This window comes from Oryza brachyantha, chromosome 1 (genome assembly GCF_000231095.2).
Source record: "Oryza brachyantha chromosome 1, ObraRS2, whole genome shotgun sequence".
Taxonomy (NCBI): Eukaryota; Viridiplantae; Streptophyta; class Magnoliopsida; order Poales; family Poaceae; genus Oryza; species Oryza brachyantha.
In genome coordinates this window covers 2,999,075-3,024,215 of record NC_023163.2, presented here as the reverse complement: position 1 = coordinate 3,024,215, position 25,141 = coordinate 2,999,075, and the positions used below count along the sequence as shown (strand labels likewise).

General features: G+C 42.1%; 2 protein-coding genes across 2 annotated transcripts; one reads left to right on the top strand and one right to left on the bottom strand.

Annotated features, from left to right (window-relative positions):
- Positions 1-3,113: 3,113 nt before the first annotated feature.
- On the top strand, positions 3,114-4,718 carry LOC102711849 (acyl transferase 7-like). Its single transcript, XM_040521591.1, has one exon. The coding sequence runs from the start codon at positions 3,173-3,175 to the stop codon at positions 4,496-4,498; it is 1,326 nt and encodes a 441-aa protein (XP_040377525.1). The 5' UTR covers positions 3,114-3,172; the 3' UTR covers positions 4,499-4,718.
- A 5,190-nt stretch (positions 4,719-9,908) lies between these two features.
- Positions 9,909-22,489, bottom strand: LOC102714499 (putative disease resistance protein RGA3). The gene is made up of 3 exons (XM_040527711.1): positions 22,349-22,489; positions 14,105-14,495; positions 9,909-13,500 (listed from the first exon to the last, which is right to left on the bottom strand). The coding sequence occupies exons 1-3, from the start codon at positions 22,487-22,489 to the stop codon at positions 9,980-9,982; spliced, it is 4,053 nt and encodes a 1,350-aa protein (XP_040383645.1). The 3' UTR covers positions 9,909-9,979.
- Between the last annotated feature and the right edge of the window lie 2,652 nt (positions 22,490-25,141).

Sequence of the window (25,141 nt, the reverse complement as noted above, 5' to 3'; positions counted from 1 at the left end):
AGCGTTAACTATGAAAAGGTGTTCTGAAAGTATGAAATGAAGGATCACGCAGAGGATTTGTTTAATCAGCTGACCAGATAGCAGCCACTAACACACCTACACTTAGTGATGAAAATAAAACTAAAGCAGCATCTTAATTTATACAGAAATCTGCAAAAGCGTAAGCTAAACATAAACCTGGCATCTTAATTAATCACGAAGCGATCGATGATTAGATTATCATCCTTTTTTCACACAAATTGTATGATTAGATTACCGTTCATTCGTTCAGACGCGCCATCATTTCATGGCTAGCTGCAGCTGCATCGCTGGCCCTCACCAACCATTTTCCTAATGTTTTGGCTCGCGTGTTAAATATGAACAAAATATGATTCTCATCTTGACCCTTAGCTTGTAATTAATAGCAGCCGCCACTGATCATTGGGGAGTTGTCATCTGCTTGTTTGCGTCCTCGTCGTCTGTCATCACTTGTCAGAGCCATCAAGAATTTGGTCTCTGCCAATGCATTATCATCAAGATTACAGTCCAAAACATAGTTAAATTAAAGCCAGCTAATCAGTGGCAGTTCACAAGTATGATAAATAGGAGTATATTGTCTGCATATAGATTACTTTCTGAGTGATCAACCTGTATCATTATCATGCATTCAGAATGACTAACTGACAATGCAGGCGACAGTAGCCATGAGACAAGCGCTACAAGATCGATCAGCTCAACCTGAATGCTGAAAAACATTCCTGGATATGACAAAAAGGAGTTAGGACTGAAAAGTCTTCGTCCTCATTTGCTTTAATCTTTCTGGTCCACACGCTGTCTGCAATTGTTTCAATAGCTGGTTTGTTCAGAGCTGACAATTCCTGGATGCATGCATATATATATCTGAAAATGAGAAGCGTGTGTGATTAATATTCATCCAACCACTTTCAGGGAAAGCTGACAAGTGAAAAGGGGTTTCTTGATGCAAAGAAGCTTCCGATGGTGATGGCCCTCCCATCCTACCGAACTGCATGTTCAACATTCCCTTTGCAGTTTCGTTGGGAGCACTACTACTTGCTCACATGCAGATATCCATCCATCTCCTGTGGATTAATGCTTAATTTCCATGTTAATTTATCTCATGATACAATAGTTATATATATGTTTAGCTGCACCTATATGTGTTTATAAATGTTGCTACAAAATCGGTCAGCTATATGTAGGACATACCAGACATTTAACATGATTAGTGGCTAATTGGACCAGAGGAATTATATCGGTAATAGTATCTGATTTGGTGGAGTAGGTGGACTTTGCGCGTGGTATATATATCTCGTTAAGACAAAATAATTAAGAAAAAGTTTTATGAAACTACGTATACTTTTTTTTTATCACTGATTTAAGAGTACCAAATTATCGTAAAAACTACATATGATTTTTTTTCTGTAGCTGTTTTTTTCTTAAGTTACAAAATGTAAAGTTTCGTAAAATTCTAGTCCTAAATTTATAATTTTGTGATACCCAATAATTAAAGACACTTAGACACTTGAAATACAAACAATCCCGAGTACGTACTACTAATTTAGATGAAACGAAAATCTAAAAGATACGCTCAATCGAGACAGGGGTTTAACCAGAACAAACATCAATGAAGATATCAAATTAACAACAACACTCCGTACCTCTGTCGCCTGTCGGTCAGTCGAGCTAGCCGAACTTGCACTAGAGCATCACATCGAATTTTTGAACATCTAAATAAAGCATTAAACATAGGTGAATCGAAAAACTAATTGCACAGTTATGTAAGAAATCTTGTAACGAATCTTTTGAGCCTAATTAGTCCATGATTAACCATAAGTGCTACAGTAACCAACATGTGCTAATGAGGATTAATTAGGCTCAAAAGATTCATCTAGCGGTTTCTAGGCTAGCCGTGAAATTCGTTTTTTCATTCGTGTCAAAAACTCCTTCCAACATCCATCAAACATTTAACGTGACACTTATTCCAAAATTTTTCGCAATCTAAACACCACCTAAGCAAGCATGCATGCAGGCTGAAGCATATCTGTACCAAACCAGACCACTAGTCAGTTGGCCAAAAGTTGGCTAGCTCTCTCTGGGTTCTTGATTTAGGAGTAACTAATTCACACCACCTGCTAATTATGTCAGAAGAGCTGCCTGCCTAATCAGCCAGCCGGTCAGTGGTGCTCATCGCGAGATAGCCTTTTTCCAGTGAGATTAATCAAGCGTTGGCTGATTAGCTTTCATTTGATTTGATTTGGACCAGGTCCATGGACCTTGTGTAGCTCTCTCGTCCCTCATTTGGAGGGAGTATGACGTACTTATTAATCGCCTAGGAAAGAGTCGCTTGTTTGTTCTGAGTCTGAATCATTATTAGCTGATTGAGATATTTCATTGGAGTTCGCAGTCATATATGATGGTGAAAGAAATGCATATTTACCCATTATTTGCAATATTAATCATTAGCCATATATAGATATTCGTAGAGTGTTATATCGCAAGTCACATTGTTTCGTCTTACTAAATGTGTATTTCAAATTATTTGTTAGGTGTCATGCGTGGAAAGAGAATATATTCGCTGATAATAAATATTCCAACGGATACGAATAAGTAGACATATGTGCTCCTTTTTATACACGTAGAGCGTAAGACTATCATGCTCTCTGAATTAATCTGAAACCGTTGCTTCTTACGAAAAGAAAAACAGAAGACAAACTTTATCCAGACAAATGTGAGCCAAAATAGGTTCAAACTTTGCAGCACAATTGCTAAATATAATAGAAAATTTTGAGCTTTTTTTTAAAAAAAGGCTAAGAATTGATTTGGAGATACGGTCCAGGGTCTATGGAGCATAGAGCGTGCTCACGAGGAGCTAACTTGGAAAGCACATCTTCCCCTACCTTTGACCACGACGCAGCAACTTCACACGAGGTCAAATCTCCCACTGACAGGTGGGCCCCACCGGTGCGACAGACAGGTGGGCCCCACCCCGACTCCTTCCACCCATTCCAACTCCCATCCTCGTCACCACCTCCATTTTCCCAACCCAAACGCCACCTATAAATACCACTCCTTCCCCGCTCAAACTCCCAAGTCAATCCGACCAATTCAAGGAGGGAGAGCATCAACCTACCCGGTCGCCTCCGTTTCTCTCGGCTACACCACTTTGTTCTCTATGGCGGGTGTTAACTGCAAGTCCATCGAACGGCTTGGCCATCATCGGGTGGTGCCGGCCGAGCCGACGCCGGGTGGATCTCTCCGTCTGTCGTGGCTCGACCGGTATCCTACCCAGATGGCACTGATCGAGTCGCTCCACGTGTTTCGGGCGGTCAGCGGGAAGGGGGTCGGCGACGGCGGTGATGACGGTGGTGTCGACGTGGCGGTTGGACCGGCCCGCTCGATCGAGCGGGCCTTGGCGAGGGCCTTGGTGCATTACTACCCACTTGCGGGGAGGTTGGGCTTCGCCGACTCCGGCGAGGTGCGGGTGGAGTGCGGCAACGCCGGCGTGTGGTTCACGGAGGCGGAGGCGGGCTTCAGCCTCGAGGACGTGGATTACTTGGAGTATCCGATGATGGTGTCGAAGGACGAGCTGCTGCCGCCGACGCCGGCGGGGGAGGACGAGCGCGAGCTCGTGCTGCTCGTCCAGGTCACCACCTTCGCGTGCGGCGGGTTCGTCGTGGGGTTCCGGTTCAGCCACGCGGTGGCGGACGGCCCCGGCGCGGCGCAGTTCATGGCCGCCGTCGGCGAGTTCGCGCGCGGCGCCGAGAGCCTCGCCGTCGAGCCGGTGTGGGGGCGCGAGGCGATCCCGGACCCGGCCACGGCCGTCATCGGCAGCCTCCCCGACCCCGCCGGCGCCAGGCGGCTCGAGTACCTCGCCGTCGACATCTCCGCCGACTACATCGACCACTTCAAGAACCAGTACAACGCCGCGCACGTCGGCGGCGCCCGGTGCTCGGCGTTCGAGGTGCTGATCGCCAAGGCGTGGCAGAGCCGCACCCGCGCGGCCGGCTTCGAGCCGGACTCCACCGTCCACCTCTGCTTCGCCATGAACGCCCGCCCGCTCCTCCACGCCTCCCTCCCGCGCGGCGGCGCCGGGTTCTACGGCAACTGCTACTACATCATGCGCGTCTCCGCCCCCGCCGGGAAGGTCTCCGGCTCGTCGGTGAACGACGTCGTCAGGATCATCAAGGACGGGAAGCGCCGCATGCCGTCGGAGTTCGCGCGGTGGGCGGCCGGCGAGACCGTCGCCGGCGACCCGTACCAGATCACCGCCGACTACCGCACGCTGCTCGTGTCCGACTGGACGCGCCTCGGCTTCGCTGAGGTGGACTACGGGTGGGGCCCGCCAGCCCACGTGGTGCCACTCACCAACCTGGACTACATCGCCACGTGTATCCTCGTCCGGCCCTGGGCCCACAAGCCCGGGGCCCGCCTCATCACCCAGTGCGTCACCCCCGACCGCGTCGCCGCCTTCCACCACGGCCTCCTCGACATGAACTGACCCCCTCCTCGCCTCGCCGGAGAAGAGGATTAATTTACGGTGGCGTGAATGCGTGATTAGATGAGCGGTCGTTGCGCGAGTAGTGCGGGCTGGTTAACTGTATTGGATTTGATTAATTGGAGTGATACGGATGCTCTGCTCGTGGGTGGAGTGTGATGTAATGTGAGCCTGAAAATAAGCAGCCCAGCTCCTGAAAATCGGGGGAGTTTTGGTTCATCAATTCAATTGAATTTGGGTTGCAATTTGGTAGATTTTTTGTTCATGTTTTTATGCACAAGCATTTTCTGAACTTCTCCATTCCGTGCAGCAGAAATAGCTCTTGTCAGTCAGATTCAGAGAGATCCAGACATTCAGAGAGTTTCCTGGATCTTCAGACTTTCAGTTTGCAGCATGCTTCCTGTAATGCCTCAGATCAGCTGGCATGCAGATGAGAAAAAAAAAAGGGGGGGGGGGGGGGGGGGGGGGGAAACTAAGATCTGCATGCATGTAACCGGATGGTGATTGCCTCTTGCATTTGACTCCAGGTTTAGCGGGCAAAGAAACCAATCTGACTGAATCCATTTCTTCTTCTGATGATGATGATGAACTGTCAGTGCGTCAAGGTGATCCTCTCTCACCACTTCTGTTTGTGATCGCAATGGATACCCTACACGGCCTGATGTGCGCAGCCGAGTCTGGGGGTCTGTTCGGTCCTGTATGCTCTGACATTGCACTTCCAGTCAGTGATGCCATTGCCAAAGTGGGCGATCATTCTGATCGAGCGCAAATGTAGAGGATTCTTGTGGAAAGGACAGGAGAGCGTTACAGGAGGACAATGCTTGGTGGCGTGGAAGGAGGTTTGCATTCCAAAGAGCAAAGGGTGGTCTAGGAATCAGGAATCTCCGCCATCTCATTCTGAAAATTCCAAAGAGCAATCGACCTTGGGCCAGGGTGCAAGGCAATCGACATACGAGCTGAGGTGATCATATGGAAGGAGGCTGGTATTTTCAGAGATGGCGAGGGTTAGTAGGGCGGGCTAGTCCGCACCCTCTTTTTCTTTGTTTTTCGATCTGGTCCCGGCTTGTGGGATCGGTCATCTCGGCAGCTTCCTGTCGATCTTGTAACTTCATGTATTCTCTTCCCTTCTTCTTAATATAGTTTGGTTGGCCTTCTTGCCGACCCGGCAAAAAAAAAAAAAAAACTGTCAGTGCAGTTCCACTGGTCGACCTCCTTTCATATATTGTTCTTCCCAAGTGGGCTTAATATTAATTATCAAACGCTTCATGAAGAGATATACATTTTTGTATATCTGGTGCAAATTATTAAGCTGACGAGCAGCATCAGGGGGCTCTGACTGACACACTGTCTCACATGATTCAGCAGACGAGTCCTATACAAGCGATGATTCTGTCAGCTAAAATGTTTTCAGGGAAAGAATTGCTGTCTAATGAACACTCTCTCTCAGCTTGCTGGCTGCATTCTTTAATTTGGCAGGTGATTTGCCATCTAATGCCACGGAATGAATTGCTTCTTGTCAAGAACAGAGAGAATGTCCGGTACACTGAAATGTTGTGTTCAGTTGTACTCGAAATTCCTGAAAGGGGCCAAATTCTTCAGAAACTTAACAACACCTTAACTACCTGCAGTGAAACATAACTATTGGCCACATAAAACAAGACCGGAATACCAGATAGCATCCATCACTATGTTAAAAAAAAGATTATAATCCATGATTAAAAAACTCAGGCTGAATCGATTGTTCTAGCATAAAGAGTATAGTACTAGCTCCACTGGTAAAAAGAATTGATCAAGCATATAAAAGATGTTATCTTTCATGTGTTACCCAGCATTAACGGTTGCCTCTGCATGGTTAATCCATTTGTCAGATAGTGTCCAGCCTCTGGGTTGGTGATCCTTCTGACTACTTGCCCTTCTCCAGGATAAGCAGATGCCTAATTTGCCTATTGGTGTAGCATTTGACCGCCACAAGAAACGGATCAAGATTCCAAGAACCAACGTAAATAATAAGGACTTGTTTGGAGAGTTTATCTCCGTAACAACTTTTCCCAAAAGCTGTTTCTGCCAGAAGATGCTCAAACGGTCCACGACTTTTATTATAGATTCTGAAAAATGAACTAAGAAGCCAGAAGTTGGAGAAACTGGGTTATAGAGCTTTTCTAGATTTTTAAAAGCTAACTATCAAACAACTGCTTCTCAAAATTTAAAGCTCCCCTTGATACACATGGAACAAAATATCGCCAGTGTGATTTGCTTCTTTATTTCTTTCTGACCTATATAGAAAACATCAAGTAGCAGCTAACGCCAGATTTTGGTTAATACTTTCAGTCAATTACACTGTCTGAAGAAGTTCATAACTGCAGGTCATTGCGTGCCTCCGTTCCAGCCATCAATCCTACTGCAACCGAAAATTCAGCCGCGAGCGCCCTTCTCTCCGTCAGCGTCGACACCATCGGAGCTGGCGACGACAATGAGAGCAGCGCGTTGGAAAGTCTCATCCAAAAAGAGAGGCTCGGAACGATTCAGCGTAGTTTCTGATGTGAAAATAAGTTTTACCCTTCCACCTCACTGGCCTATGACCAGTACCATAAAACGAATTGAGGGTACCTAGTGGTACCATTCAATTCCAGCAGCCCGATCATGCTCTTTCAACGGCCCAGATTTGGCACCAGGCAAGACTACTGCACGGTAAAAATGTATATCAAAAATAGTTAGGTAGCATAAAATGGATAGACGGCGTTTTTTTTTATCACACTAAGGAGGAACCTACACATGTTATATAATTTTTGTATTCATCTTTTGATTAAATGGACTAGGCCCAATTAAGTTTAATTAAAATCTCATTAACCCACAATAAATGGTAGAGACAATAACATCACATTGAAGAATCTCAACTTAAGGTTAGTGGAGACTCTTTGTTGACTGGTTGAGACGGAGAGACGCGTCTGCGCCGAGCCGGTCCGGTCCGGCCCACTCGCCTCAATCTTCGTGATCGGCGATAATCACGTAATGGTAACGGAATCGAGGGGCGCAGGATTCGGTTTCCATATTCTCCTTCTTCTTCCCGAGGCCAGAAGCGAACTCCGGGATTCTCCTTCTTCTTCCCGAGGCCAGAAGTGAACTCTCCTCTATTCCTTTGCTCTTTTTGGGGAGTGCATTCGCATGACTGCTCGCATCCTTTCGTGATGTCAACTGGCGGCAGCAATGGTGGCGCGCACAGCGATGGTGACGACATCGGCACGAAAGGCAATGGCAACGACAACAACGAAGGTGCTCACGGCAACAACGGGAACAACACCAACGGATGCAGTACTGCTTCAAATACCAACGGATGGCCATTCTCTGGGTGTATCCCTTCTCTGTTCTTTCTGTTCATCAATTTATACTGCCTGTTAGCAATGATTTCATTGCTATCTCATGATCCAATGAATGTTTATGCTTATCATATATTAAGCATGTTGTTAGATATTCTGTTCTTAATTTTTAGATTATTTCCTATGAATGTCATGCATGTTGTCTTATTATTTGGATTAAAATATGTCGAAATATGACCATATTTCTAACATCATCCACAGAGAGAATCACAGAAAAGACCTCGGCCGCGTTTGGGTAAAGGGGATAAGTTAACTTACCCGGCGAAAAACGTAGTAATAGATTAGTATATGATTAATTAGTTATTAATTATTAAAAATATAAAATAGATTAATATGGTTTTTTAAAACAACTTTCCTATAATTTTTTTGCTAAAAGTACACTGTTTAGCAGTGCGGAAAGCGTGCGCGTAAAAAACGAGAGAACTAAGTTAACTTATATCCTAATTATTTAATTATCTCCTATTAATTAAGAATTTTAATTATTTATTTCCTTATCTTCATTAATCTTTCTGAATTCGGACTTATTTGACTTATTTGTTTTCTTAAAGATGTATTCATCTTCATTAATCTTCCTTATCTCCTACCAATTTGACTTATTTGTTTTCTTATCTCTGTCAATATTACCGAATTCGGACTCCTTTCCAAATTCAATACATCTTTTCTTATTTCAAAATAGAATTTAACATACCAAATTAAATTCCATATGCAACATGACTCATATTAGTCGTACATACTCACACCAATGCCTTAAATATTTTTAAACCTAATCTCATTAATAAATATTTTGTAAATCAATTGTCCATCACAAAATACTAATCATGACTATTTTACTGGGGCAACTCCAGCTCCTCAGCAGAGGAGCATGGAGACGCACCTCCCGAGGATGTACAGCCTCGTCTTGTGCTCCTTCAGCACCGCGTTGCACCGCCCGACGACGGCGAAGAAGAGGTGTCGATCGACGCGCGGGCGGGGTGGACGGGACGGGTGAGAGCTCGATCGGTCGCAGGGGTAGCTAGCTAGCGTTTCTTCGTCGTCGTCTTCCTCGGCTCCGGCGACACACCACGTTGCCCTGGCTGTGCACGCGCGCATGCATGCATCTCGTGCGCGCCCACTGCCGCGTGCTAGTAGCTCTAGGGCCATAGCTGGCTACTACCTCCGATTTGTTATATTAAAAGATTTTTTTAGTCTTATCTAAATTCATTAATTGATTAATGTAGGTAATATATATAGATTCATTAGCATTCATATAAACCATAAGACTAGAAAGTTTATACCGTGAAAACGGAGAGAGTAGCTAGCTACTCCGGCTAACAGCTCGCGTTTGTCTAACGTTAATTAGGGGATCGGTTGCGGGAGATAATTCAGTTATATTTAATATACAACTTTAAAATTTATTTTCTAAAGATTGATACCAATGTATGTACAGGTATATATACACTTTGATACTCTAAAGTAATTATACAACTTGCTATGATGCTATCCATTACTTACTCCAACTTATAATAATTTAGTTTATAGTAATTTAGCTCAATAATCTAGATTATAATAATTCTAAGTAGAAGAAAAAGGGTCTAGATACTAAAAGTATCACAACATAAAAGAAACTAATAAGTAGTAAATATAAGGGCAAAATACAAAATTACAGAGTTGCTCATGATACCGGTCACGGAATGCAAACATATCCTATCAGAGTTTTTTTTACTATTCTTATAAAATATTGATAGCTCAAGGTACTAATTGGTACCTTAAGGTACTTAAGGTACTTTTTTTAAAGAAGATAAAAAACCTCATCCAACCAGTAGTCACTGCTCCCTCTGTTTCTTAGTCACTGCTCCCTCTGTTTCTTTTTATTATTTTATTTGATACAGTTGATTTTTGAGTTCACGTTTACCATTTGTTTATTAAAAAATACATAATTTTTAACTATTTTGTTATAATTTGATTTATTACTTAAAAGCAAATTAAACATGACTTATAATGATACATATTTTTATACAGATTTTTAAAATAAGATAAACGGTTAAACGTGGATCCAAAAATCAATCACGTAAATAAAAAATATGGAGGTAGTACATTATTTGTAACCTTAAGATCATCGGAGAATTCGCTGCTATAAAATTATTTCCGTGACATGTGCGATTTTGTGTTGGTCAGTCCCACCTTCTACGCACTTCTCTCTCAGCAGGTCACATCCAACGATGAACAATCTTTCCAGTGATCCTGGCAGTCCCAGGTGCGGCAGGGAGTCGATGCTCTCACACGACGATAAATGCAGGCTCTTCAGGAAGGGAATCTGATGCAGCCTTGCAGGCAATGAGCGGAGGCATGAGCATTCACTGAACACAAGTGATTTCAATGAAGTCAGTGTACCAAATGCTTGCTCCTGCTCTGAGGTTAGGCATATGGTTTGCTGATCTGTGTCAATCATCAAGTATTGAAGATAAACAAGTGTCCTACAAATTGGCATGGTAAGGAATGATAAGTCGTCAATATGCAGTCTTGTCAGTGAGGCAGTAATTCCCAGATGTGATCTCTCTGCCTCTTCGACGAGATTTTTCCACCCCTCGATGAATTTAGGACTTCTTAGCACAGTCAGTTCGCTTACATGGATGAGAGTTTTCATACATTTCAGTGCTGTGAGCGCTCGGCAGTCTTCTATAATCAGATAATCCAGTCTTACCATTGGGTTCAGCTCAAGAGAAGTAACCTGGGGGCAGTCCTTTATCGACAAGCAGTCAAGAATCCCAGTATTTGATAAAATTTCATGTAGTACATCCTCAGATATCCCAGAACCACATATTTTGAGCTCACCAATGTTTGACAGTGAGCATCCAGCATCATGCATTGTCGTTGATACCTCAGAAATACCATGCTTTCCCTGGACTTTCAATGGCTGTACAATGAAATTATCACAACTTGTTATGCTGAAACTCTTGAGGCCCCTCAAGTTATGAAATGGCAGAAAGAATCGTCTTTCCAGCATCAAATCAGAGATGCCAGAAATTACGAGTTCTTCATCGTTCAATTCCATGAGAGAGATTATCCCTGCATTTTTCAAACTTATCCTTGACAATGTTGAAACATGTGGAAGTGGAGGCAATTGATCAATGTTAGGACAGTTTTGCATATTAAGCATAGCAAGGCAAGGGAACCATTTGTAGTTGACTTGGTCAGACCATTGCTGAACAGGTAGAACCTGCAAGTTGGGGCAGCCTTTGATGGTCAGTGTCAGCAATTTAGGAAAAAAACATGCTTTCTCAACCCCACACCATGATCGCCACTCTAGCATGTTTTCAAAATGCAACTCTTCTAAACAAGGGAAACCCATCAAAGAGTTACTTCCATAGAGTTCAGGACCAATACATAGGATGGCACCCATACCAGTGAAATGAAGTCTCTTTAGATAAGGAAGCTGCCCAAGAGGAGGAAGAACCTCCCATCCTAAGCAATCGTGTAGGTAAAGGGACTCCAAGTATTTGGTATGCAGATCATTAGCTAGCCATGTTGGTGATGCAGAGCCTCTATAATTCGTTATCCTGAGATGTCTGAGATTTTGATGTGGTTGAAGACCCTCAAGAATACTTATTTCTGCATCACTGGTTCCATTTTTCAAGTTGTTATTCCAAAGTAAGTTCAGCTCAACAAGGCGGTATTTTTCTCTCAGCCCTGAATTACTAGCTTCTTCCCTGCTTCCAACATTCTCAAGATACCCAATGGAAAGTGATTGCCCCATATCCCTTAACTCTTTTAGCTGCGCAATGTTAAACCCACTGCCTTTTCTAACATTAAAATGATCCAACTCCTGCAGGCTGGTCAGCTTTCCAATGTAAGAAATACCAGCATAACCAGCAAGCGACTTGCTTGAAGCATCAACTAACAGATGCCGAATGCTAATGAGATTGTTAATACCTGTTGGCAATTTAAGAAGGTTCTTGCAACATCTTACATCCAGTACTTGCAAATGGTAAAGCTTGCGTACTGATTCTGGCAACTCAGCAATGTCTGAGAACCTGAGATCCAAGTACCGCAAATGAATCAAGTCCCCAATTGTTACTGGAAGGGCTTCACAGTTTATATGATTTAAGCATAGCATGCGGAGATTAATGATTCTTTTGTAGTTGATAGACATTTTCCAAAATCCATCATCACATGCATCAGACAATGAAATTGTTGAATCCCTAAACCATATGGTCCTTAGATTATTCAACTCCAGAGAGTGACCAGGTGATCTCCCAGGTATACTTTCATTGCTCGGTGACCCATGTTCGATCAGCGAGAATTTACGGAAAAAAAATTTAGCATGGTCTGGGGAAAGGAAATACAAATGGCGAACGACATCTATGATACCTTCAGGAAAACTGTCACTGGAAGTGAAACACTCATCTTTAGCTAAGGAACTTGCAAGGTCATGCAATAACCCATGCATTCTGTAAAGGTTGTCAGTTGTTGAAAATTGGAAGAATGAAGCAGATGCCAATTCGTATAGGTATTCTCGTGCTGTATCCTCCAAAGTTTTGTCTTTCCTCATGCACTGAATATAGCCATGTGCCATCCAGGAAAATATCAGCTCCTCCTCACAGAAAGAGTAATCCTTGGGGAATGCTGAGCAGAATACAAAGCAACGTTGGATGTTTGCAGGCAGGTGTTGGTAGCTCAAGAGAAGGACTGGCATGATATCTTCAGGTCCTTGTCTCAGCTCCCATAAGTTGCTGTCTAATATACTCATCCAGTGCTCTGTAGTAAGTTCCTTGTGCAACAACTTTCCAATAGTCTTTGCAGCCAAAGGTATACCATTCAGCTTGTTTGCTATTTTCCTGCCGATCAAATTTAGATTATGATCAACCATACTTGCATCGCCAAATGCATTCTGTCTGAAGAAAGACCAGAAAGGACTGTCTTGTAACCCTCTAAGAGTGACTGAAGAAATTGTGCCGACACTGTTAGCTATACTGTGATGCCGAGTTGTAATTATGATTTTGCTCCCTGGTATCCCAGATGATAAGGGGGCACACATCAGTTCCCAGTTACTACAGGACCACACATCGTCAAGAACAATTAGGAACTTCCTCCCCTCGAGCTTCTTAACCAGCATGGTCTGAATGTTGTTTAGACTGAGTGAGCTGATAAACGGGTGATGACCCTCTTCATCTATTGATTGAAGTATGTCTATGGTAACCTGTTTGACATCAAGAAAGCCAGACACACATGCCCATGCCCTTACCTTAAAACAAGTGATGATAGCTGGATCATTATACACATACTGCACAAGAGTTGTCTTGCCCACACCACCAATACCTACAACTGGGAGCACCAAGAAGCTCTTGTACCTATTTTGAATATTTGAAAACTCTGTTTCCATGAGCATCTTTACAATGGTGCTCTTCTCCTCGTCTCTGCCATACACCTCTGGTTCAGTCAAGAGTGAACTGGTTTGTCTTGAGTTTGTAAACTTTGGTTGCTGCATATCATCAGTCACCAACTTTTTGAAATGAGCAACTCGCTCAATATGGGCAGTAGCTCTTTGTAGGCGATCAGAAACGGATTTCATCTTGCAAGAGACTGAATACCAGTCACATGACACAGGGTCAAAGGTCGGTCTGGCTTTTTTGAATGGAGGGAGCAGGGATGCACCTGACATGTTTAATAATACATGTTGGACATTGCATCTGAGAAATGAAAAGGTGCTAAAATAATGAGCTACCCTAGGTTATTCTAGGTTCAAATGGAAGGAATGCAGTAAAATCATGAGCGGCTCAAAGATACCCAGTCCCATCCAGTCAATAAATTGTGTGGTATAAATATTTCCACCATATGCTACAAAAGTTACCGAATGATTGGACTGTATTATTTCAAGACGGCGATAATTTCAAGAAACATATTGAAAATCTACAATTCAAGGCCCTGCTCTTTTCTGATTGTAGATTGTGGATTTTCGTTTGCGCACTTCCCAAATTCCCTTTTCTTATGGTGCTTCTAGGTGCTTTTCATGCAAAAAATTTTCTCAGAATATTTTTATAAAACAACTTTAAACTTTGTAGTAGTTAATTGATTCGTTTATACCCTCAAATAGCTATAAAAAAACAGATAATCCACGATCCATCGATCTTATCTCAAACAGGGCCCAAATTGAATCACGCCAAAGAAATAGTTGAACATAGATGCCCAACTCTAAAGAAGTATCTCACATCACATCGAACATTAGCAGAGTAAAAAGTTGTGTTATGAAGATGAGTACCTGAGAGATGAAAAGCTTTCCGAAGAGCTGAAGGAGATGATAAGGCCATGCTGGCAGAAAACTTGTCTTCACTTCTGCCGTCCACAATTTCAATAAGGCGAAAGTAGTCTAACTCATCAAGCACGTCCTCTGCATCATAAGCCGAAGATTTCAAATCTCGAACAAGCTGCCAGATGCCCTCCTCCATGACAGGGCTGCCTTTCAGGCTAGCAAGTATGGCCTTTGCCATGTCAAGCTGATGGTAGAGGTTCTGAAATTCACCTCCTAAGTTTGCACGACCTGCCCACTGCTCTAACTTGGAGCTTAGGTACTTGTCGAAAATTACTTGCATGAATATCCCAATGGTGCTCACAACAATCCCTGAATCCATGGCAGGCTGAAGCGAAGAGGGCTAGAAGATGATTCCTTTTCTCTATGTATGGAGTTTGAGTTTACAAGATAATCATTGCTCGCAACTATGTTTAGCAGTAGCGAGTCAACTGGCAGGTCAACAAGACATACGTAGTACTAAATTATTAGAAATATCCAAGTGCAGCTGGGTGGCTGACATGGCCTTATGCTGAGATAATCCAGTCTGGTTTTTCTACAAGTGCATGACAGTAACCATCAACTAATAGAAGCTTCTGCCGTATTCAAACTTTTGCAAGGAAATAATATGTTTTTCTTTAATAATACTTCATAGTCAAACCATCACTTACATTTCTTCCTCGGTATACTCCTATCTTTTCTCTTACACTTATGCTTATATGCTAAAATTTAAATTTCCATCCTTAAATTTAGAGTTGATTTTGAGGTTTTTTCATCAAAATTTATTTTACAGAATTGGCTTTTTACATAACTAGGAATACGTGTATAAAAGTTTTATTTATAAAATATTTTTCGTTGGTGACCCCTAACCTGTAGACCCGTGGAAATAATTCGAACTCAAGAACAGGGTGGGAAAAAAAAAGAAAAATGAAATGCAATTTAGAATGTCTCCCTTATAGTACTACAAAGCGTGACAGGGTAATTAACTATCAATGTCGTCTAGTACAGTACGCCAGGACTAGGAAATGCTCCATGGATGAAACTGAGGCAGATCGCTGTTAAGCTCAAGAGCGCTTAGAAAAAAACAATTTGTATCAAATTCAATTCAGTCACGTGCAATTTTCCTGAAAATTATTACTGTTCTTGATTGGACTCGACTGGATAGATGGATAGATTGATTGCTGCAGATTTGATGCATGTGGTCTCGAAGCTGCCACGTGATCTCAACTTCATCGATCACAAAAGCGACATGAATTGTTAACTGAAGAACAGTGCTATCCATCGTTCTCGATTCGTCCTTAGCTAACCCTTGTTTAGTTCCTAAAATTTTTTCTCAAAAACATTACCTCGAATCTTTACACATCTAAATGAAACATTCAACATAGATTAAAAAAAATAATTACACAATTATACTAAAAGCAGAGGATAGAATATAAAAATTAAGCTCCACCGAAACATTTATCTTATTCTCGAAATCATCCATATTAGGAAAGAGAAACTTCATATTATTTATAGATATTCTCTTTCCATCCTCTAAGAAGATTTAGAGTATGTCATATATAAATGTTATGCTAAGTACGAAGAGATATAGATGCTAAAGTACGAAGAGATTTAGAGTATGTTATTGCTGCAACGCGAAATTCCTTTTTTCCCTCCCAATCCAAATTACCATGTGCGGATTTCTCAATGTACTGAGAGGTACCCACTAATCAGAGCCCTCTTATCAAACGCAATCAACGACTATGATTTGATACCTCTTGGTACTTGGTACTGTCTCAAGGACCGTAAAATTACTTATTTAGATGAGCTGCTGAGGATGCTCTTAGAGTAATCGTAATAACGGACGGTGGTCATGATTATAATTTTCCCCACACCTATACCCCGGGAGAATGAGATGTACTATAACCGCACAATAAGTACTGCATAAAATCTAGACCATTTACACTTTGATTCAAATCAAATGGTTCATATTTGTTGCTATAAGATATACAAAATAATATTTTTCTCTATTGCAAACGGATACTACAGTAATGTATTGATCTGGACCGTTTATTTCTTTGTACAGTGCTAGTGTAACTACTTACGTGGCCCACGCTCGATTATCACTGATCGTACCAGATAGGTGCGAGTGTGCGACGGTGGTGGCTGGCAGCAGATTGGACAACGGCGGCATTAGGGAAGCTGCAACTTTGTTGTCAAGGAAGTGCATTGAGGAAAGAGAAACTAGAGAAAGTTATACGTTGGAGTATAGATACTAAGTTAGAAATTCTAAGCATCCGTTGTTTATTGGAGCAACTAGTGCTAAGATTAAAAAAATAATTTTAGTTGAGCATTTGGTTGGCTCATATTGAAAAAAAATTGAGGAAGATACCATTTTTCTAATATAGTGGGACCAATCTTAATATGAGTTATATAGGTCTAAATATTAAATATTAAAGTATATTTATATAACTTAGAATGTGTCCAGACTTATATATTACTTAAAAAATATACATTGGTAGTGCTGACTGGGCGAGTGAGCGACCACAGCTGAATCTAGTGCTAGTGGAGCGACGACGACTAGCTATAATTTATATTTATTTAATTTTGATGGATATTTATTAGGGAGTAGATGTTGATACTATATAATTGTACCCAGACCTTACAACATCATTGTTTCGTTTAGTTTATGGTTATCATTATAAACCAAAATTTAAATTTTCAGTCTTAAATTTAGAGTTGATTTTGTAGTTTTTTCATTATAGTTTATTTTTCAGTCTTTACTTTTATATCACTAAAAACACGTGTATAAATGTTTTATTCATGTATGTTTTGTTTGTAAATATATCATTTGTCTTTTTCAGGGAATAAGCAAATGATAATCACTTCACTCTTTAGTAAATCACTTTAAAATGATTATATATTAAAACGTAAGTAGTATCAAACGCTTCACGAAGAGAGATACATTTTGTATATCTGGTGCAAATTCTTAAGCTAATGAGCAGCATCAGAGGGCTCTGACTGACACACTGTCTCGTCTCGCATGCTTCAGCATATGAGTGCTATTGGAAAGAAGTAAGCGAGGTATGTACATCTGTTGCTTGTATGTCATCTAAATAGTTATAAAAAATTATGAAAAAAATTGATAAGATAGTTTAACATGAGTTATATCACTCCACCAACCTACAAGTTTAAATTAAACTTTTATAAGTTGTAGCAAAAATAACAAAAACAATTATGAATATGTGTATACTTAGTTTCGGTTTTATTTATTTTTTACTACAACTTGTAGAAGTTGAATTTAAACTTGCATGTTTGTGGAGTGATATAAATCATATTAAACTATCTTGTCAATTTATTTTATATTTTTAATAACTATTTAGATGACATGCAAGCACATGTGTGTACCTATACCCGTGTGCTAAAAACTATTTCCCTACGAATGATTAAGAATTGCTGTCTAATGCACATTCACTGTCAGTTTACTGTCTGCATTCTTTAATTTGGCAGGTGATTTACCATCTAATGCCACGAAATTAACTGCTTTGTTTTTTTTCAAGGAACCGTAGAGTGTCCGGTATACTCAAATGGTGTGTTCAGTTCTACTCAAAATTTCAGGAAGGAACCGCATTTTCTTCAGAAACTTTAGCAACATCTAAGCTACCTGCAGTCTGCAGAGACTGAAACAGAACTATTGGCCGCATAAAACAAAACCAGATAGCATTCATCACTTTGTTACAAGAAAAAGATGATCATTCATAATTAGAAAACCCAGGTTGAATTCGATTGTTCTAGCGTAGATAGTATATCACTAGCTCCTCTGGCAAAAATTATTGACCAAGCGTACAAAAGATGTTATCTTTCGTGTAGAGGTGGGTAGAAAAAAACTAAATCAAATTAATCGGAGCTGAAACTGAACTTTTTGGTCACTAGTTCGGTCACCAATTTGGACTAACCGAAATAATTTTGGTTAATTCAGTTATAGTTATTGGTTGACCAAAATAATCGAAATAATATAAACAACAGTACATCAAAGTCCAGTAACCCACGAAGCCCATTAAATTATGTAACTATGATGCTATAGTTGAAGATATATTTATAATTTGGTGTCATATTCGGTTACTGAACTATCAAAAAAGACATAAAAGAGAAGATGTGTTATCAATTTTTTTCCAACTCCTATCATGTTTTGCTGTAACCTTAATCTGTCAAATTTCAGCTATGACGAAACTGAATTAGCTTTCAAGACTTTTTCTTAACTAACTTCGATATTGACTTTGTGTTAACCGAATTTTCCCTGTAACCAAACTAACCGAATGTTCACCTTGCTTTCATGTGTTAACCAGCATTAACAGTAACATCTGGATGGCTAATCCATTTGTCAGATAGTGTCCAGTCTCTGTGTTGGTTGATCCTTCTGACAACCCTGCACTTCTTAGGGATAAGCAGATGCCCAATTGCCTATTGGTGTAGCATTTGACCGCCACAAGAAGCGGATCAAGATTCCAAGAACCAGCGGAAAACATCACCACTGGGATTTGTTTCTTTCTAACCTATATGGAAAGGGCAACGCTGGCAGCTAACAACAGTCCCAGTTGGAAAATCTATCAGCTGCAGAAACTAATTAAGTTCACTTGATGATTCTGATCTGATGCGCCAAGTGCTAATCTAGTAGTAGTCAATTACACTATCTGACACCTGAAGAAGTTCATAACTGCAATACATTGCTTGACTTCGCGGCAGCCAGCAATCTCTCTGCACCTGAAAGTTCAGAGGATACCCGTCGTATCAAATAATCAGTTAGCATGAAATGGAACGGACGGCATATCTTGAATTCTTGATCACTAAAGAAATGACTAATTCTCCAAAGTTATCTGGTCAGAGGGAACCTTTCCCACAGAAGATGATTGACTAATGCTATTTCTGCTTAATTCATCCTTTTCGATAGATGGTAATTTTCATTCTTCTGAACAAAATTTTTGCAGGGAAGACCCAGGAGTGGTCACCCAATTTCATTAAGAAAGGAATATACAGGTCTTCTGAACAAAATGAAGCACACACTTTTTATTTTTTTTCAACGACAGAATGGAATATAACCTCTACTTCCAAGATGTACCCGGCCAAGAACGAATTGAAGTATACTCTGTTTCCTTAATGGAAATAGGGGGAGGGGGCTCCCTCTCTTTCAGAAAAAAAAAAGAAGAAGAACATACTGTACTGCAGAACTTGACATAAAATTCTTTCAGAAGTTGTTAACTATGTTCTCCATGACAGCTCCTGCAATGATGCAGAGATAAAGAGGCATTTGACATCACATCAAATCTACAGTTCCTTGATTAGCAGCTACAGCAGCAGACCGGGGGCAAAGATGAAATGATCCTAAAATAACCAAAATGATATTTTTCTTTCTCGCGACAGAACGCATAACTGAACTGTTCGTCGTCGGTACCCCACCACAAGCTAGGTGACCCCTGCACCGTTGGCTGGGCATCACAGCACACTGAAATGACAGCTCATGAAAACTTGTCTCCTGTATGATACTAGTACTATGCACATCAACAGTAACAGAAAAGCCACAGGAAACAAAATGGCAGATCAATCCAATGTCATAATGCACATAGACCAATTGCAGTGCATCTGCATATATCTGCAAGTTTAAGATCGATAAAATCGAAGAAGAATTCAGAGGAAAAGTAGTGTATATTTGCAGTATTCAGTTCATGTACACTTGTGTTGAGTTTCACACGATCTCATCTCCTAAAAAAAAGTAAAAAGAGATCAATAAATTAAACACCAATACACCGTTGATGATCACATCATCGCCTCACTAATTTGTGTTTCTGTATGTACTCTTGATGAAACGAGGCCAAGAACAGCAGCAGCAGGTGGGGGATGGATCTCGATCGATCGATCAGTCGGAGTCATGGTGGTGCCAGCAGAGGAGCATGGAGACGCACCTCCCGAGGATGTACAGCCTCGTCTTGTGCTCCTTCAGCACCGCGTTGCACCGCCCGGCGAGCTTCCCTCGCCGCCGCCGCCGTGGCATCGCCGACGCCGGCGGCGCCGGCGCCGACAGGTGGCGGTACGCCGAGCAGACGGACGAGAGCTCCATGCTAGCTGCAGCAGGTAGGCGCTAGCTGCAAATGCAGGCAAGAGGTAGGAGGTGTTCGATCGATCGCTTCCCGGCGGGCGGAGAAGAAAGTGGTAGGTCGCATGGGCTTTAAATAGGCCGAGGCGAGAATGAGGAGACGGGGACGACGACGACGTACGGCGACATGGCCACTCTGCCCCTCGTGGACGCGAGGGGCAGGACGGTAAAAGCCACCGGCCGGCCGTCGTCGACGACGGTCAAAGCAAGCAAGCATGCAGCGCCCACGCGCACCGTCGTCAGATCGACGGCGCGGTGCTGAGCTAGCGCGCACGCACGACGACGTCGGGTCCCCATCGCGCGTGGCCGGATGCGTGAGCTAGCTGTCTATAGGTATAGCTACGGCGGCCCACAGGCGACGGCCGGTCGGGGGGAGAAGAAGATCGAGGTGTGGATCGACGCGCGGGCGGGGTGGGGGGGACGGGACGGGTGAGAGCTCGATCGGTCGCAGGGGTAGCTAGCGTTTCGTCGTCGTCTTCCTCGGCCCCGGCGACACACCACGTTGCCCTGGCTGTGCACGCGCGCATGCATGCATCTCGCGCGCGCCCACTGCCGCGTACTGCAGGCTACGTACACGTACTAGTAGCTCTAGGTCTAGGGCCATAGCTAGGCTAACAGCTCGCGTTTGTCTAACGTTAATTAGGGGATCGGTTGCGGCCGGGAGATAATTCAGGTATAGTTATATTTAATATACAGCTTTAAAATTTATTTTCTAAAGATTGATACCAATGTATGTACGGGTATATTTGAATGTTGTATACAAAATGTATTCTATTTTTATATATTTGGATTTCATACGAATCGTAGATCGGTTTGGATTCATATATAACCCTCGGTTTATATTTCTATAGTTTTAATTAGATCAATTTTTATATGCAACTATATATCAATCTATATGTATCATTATGATATAGACCCACTATGTTTTATCTGTTAAGATTTTTTTCTTTTAAAAAATAATACGGTAATTTCTAACCTTCAAAGCAAATGTAGTGGCTATTTTTAAATTTGTTTTTATAATATAATAGATAGATAGATTCTATTATATATTTATAGGTACGGCCGTCTAATTCCTAGGTGTTTGAAAATAAAAAAAAATCATTAAATTTTAGATGGTTCACTGTACCCTCTCACCTTATCTCTTATCTTCTCCTCTCATCGCTACTTGCGCACTGTCTAGGCTACCACCTACTCCACCCTAGCGCACAACACCCTAGCCTCATCGGCATAGCAAGAACCACTCAAGAAACCTCCACTCTCCCCTTCTCTCTAATTCTCTTCTTCTCCAAATCTAACGATGCGAAACCCCTATATTGTCAGTCCTTCCTTGTCTATGGCATCCACCAAATCCGCCTCCAAAACCCTTGCCTCATGACCACTCTCCTTGGTATCGACCCCGTCGCCAACTACCCTATAGGCCTATACCAATCACTAGCCTCCAACCCCACAACTCCAATGGCCATCACCGTTGTTCCACAGTCTACTCTTATTTGCCACCCATTGATATTTTGCGCACCGGCTGTCAACTGCGTACCACCATCCCTCTATGCTTGGAAACCACTAGTGGCGGAGTTATGGCCTAGCGACCATGTGCAGGTGTGCAGGCTCCGTCGACCGTCGTAAGCATATATACAAAACGTCATAGTTTCTTAATTACAAATTAAGCATTAGTCCAATATTAGTTAAGAATGACCATTATCTATGGTTCAGACCGCCACTAGAAACCCCACCCAACCTCGCTCTTCCCTCTCATACCCCTATCCTAATCCGTATGTCCTCTGCCGAAGTTAGGATGCCACTGTCACCAAAAAAAGGAGGAGCTCGTGTTGCTGCAAGAAGATGACCGCTGATATCATCGCTGATAAGCTACCCCTCCTCCCTCCCTTCCCCTCCATGCCAATCGATAAACTCGGATTGCTTGATTGAAAGTGACTGGAATTCATTCGAAACCGCAATCCCCTTTAGGGTAAGCTTTAATTTTTGGGGAATGCTATCCTACGGTATACCGTTTAATGGTACAACTGATTTACATACTGTATTTTGGCCCAAGCTAGCTAGCTACTCCCGCCCTCCTTGTTGTCAAGCCAGACGTGGACAACGAGCATGGCATTCCATGAGGCGACGTTGTGGCGTGGGGTGCATGCGAAGTAGACGGAGGCAGCGCTGAGGTTGTCGTGCACGAGGCAGCTGGCGACGATGGAGTTCCACGAGATGACGTTGCGGAAGGGCATATGTCGTTGAAGAGGCGGCGCGAGGCGGGCAGGTCGTGGCCAGGCGCCAAAGCGCGGTGAGGAGCGCGTTCCAGGAGACGGCGTCACGATAGGGCATGGCGCTCAACACCCGACGTCATCTACAGCTGCGGCGTTGGCGACAACCGCGACGGCGATGACTACGGCAACAATGGCGGTGACGGTGGCCGAGAGCGGCTAGCGGCGGTTGATGGCAGCTGCAGCGGCTGTAACGGCGGCGGCGATGGCCACGATGACGACGACGACGAGGATTCGCTACCGATGGTAACAGATATGCCTTTTCAGGTATCATACATGGTACATGTGAGATACCATGTTACTTGAAAGTTACCATGTTACTTGAACATATTACCTTGAAGTATCATACACGATACATATGAGATATTATGTTACCTGAACATAGTATCATGCTTGATATATTTGATGTACCATGTTACCTGAGAAGTATCATGTTACTTAGACAAGTTAACATGTACCAAGGTAGCAGCTCCCTTAATTTTTATCATTTCTAGACCGATCGAAAGCAAGGCATGATGTCGTCTGATGAGAATCTCCTAGGGGTGTGTTTGTTTCCCTGCATTTGAGAGGAGCCAGATTGACAAGATACCAGATTGTTTTGTTTGGTTAGCTGCATGCGGAATGAAGCCCGGCTCATCACATGCACCAGACATGCCTCAGCCAGGCTCATAGGAAACGAGAGCAACATCCGTTTGTACCGAGCCTGGCTGGACTACAGCTAGATTAGCACTATCATTAAGGAGCCATTAGTGTAGATTATGGGATATTAGTGTATATAAATTTATATTAAGAATGTATATGACACATACTATCTATTAAACTATGTTTCTAGCAATTAAAAAAAATTGTTGATATTTTTTTCTCACCAATACTACTCATGCAAGATCTTCAACCCAACAAACCAAACAACATCCTAGTAAATACATGCACCATACACCCAAGCAACCAAACAAACCTCAGTTGCATTCCACTATCATGGCTTAGCTTATCCAGCCTATTTTGTTTGAGCCTGGCTGCGAACGTCTTAACAACCAAACACACCCCTACTGATTAATATCTCTGGTGCTTACCTCACTGCTCACGCTGTCACGCACGCACTGATTAATTATTTTTATGATTTAATTTATTAGTAAATACTCTTTAAATATAACTTATATTCTTATATATTTAAAAAAAACTTTGAGTAATACGAGTGATCAATAGATAAAAAAAGTAAACGACGTTAAGAAAACGGAGAAAGTATATATTTGCATTTCGCAGGAGAGATTGATTTGGACGTATCTATCGGTGAGGGAGGCCCAGTGGCACGTTGCATTGGGCCCATCACGCACTCAGACATGCATGCATGCATGCACACACATGTCTCTCTAGGCTCCTCTTCTTCTTTTACTTCTTTGACCAGATTCAGACAACGCCCTCTTTGGCACCTACCTTATGTACGTATTTGTACGTACTAACCTTTCATCACTTGCCATTCACATTTGCATATATTCTTGTTTGGCCGATTTTGAAGGTTCTGGAGAGATTATAATACTGTACTGGTTTCCAAACAAAAATGCTCGGTTTCCAAACTTATGGCTTGATTTTTTACTGGTAATATAACTGTGCATTACAAAATATATATATATATATATATATATATATATATATATATATATATATATATGTTCATGACAGACTGCATGAGTCCATAGAGAAAAACGGTCCATATAGCTGATGATGATTGTATAGCCACATGGAGAAAAAAGGATATATGAACCCTAATAACCTATAACAGCCTGCCCCCCGAACCACGTAGCTCAGCCCAACTGACGGACGGACGTAATTACACATACTAGGGGCGAACCTATGTGTACTTATCCGGGGTCCTCGGACCTCGGGTAAATTATCCGATCCTTACTAAATTATATCATATTAATTAGTATGTAAATATAAAAATTAGATAATTACTATGTATTGGACCTCCGGTATTTTCTGTTCTGGGTTCACCACTGACACATATTACCACACTTACACGTTCGTTCTCACATGGGGCCACTCTGGCTAAACTAGCATGATAGTATTAAACATACACACAGCTCGTATGGACCACACATGTCATATTGGGCTAGGATGTCACATACCCATGGAAGAAAGAAATTGTTTTCTTAAAGAAAACACTTGAATTTTTTCATGGTTTTTTCAAAACGATGGTTTTTGCATAAAATAAGATGAGAAGGAGAACGAACGGTTTCTAAGTAGTAGAGATATACTCGATTTGCAAAAAAAAGTAATAGATATACTCATACTGTAGTTATTGAGAATAGAGAACTGGAGTCGGTTATTAGTACCTTCGTACCGTTTCCACCTAGCATCCTAATTGTTTATAATATCCTAATCTTACTAATTATTTTCATACAATCCTACCAGATATTTGGAAGTGCCCTGATACTACTATTCAGGTCTCTGTACCAAGATGTGTAACTCTTCTTTCTGATCTTAGATTTCATTGGAAGATCAACAAGACAATAGGGACATAATAGAGTGGTTGCCAATCGTCATTAGCTGTACTACTACTGCCAGTGCCTGCCTGCCAAGTATCAGAGCAAACAAGAGAGTTCCAATAATTGGAGATCA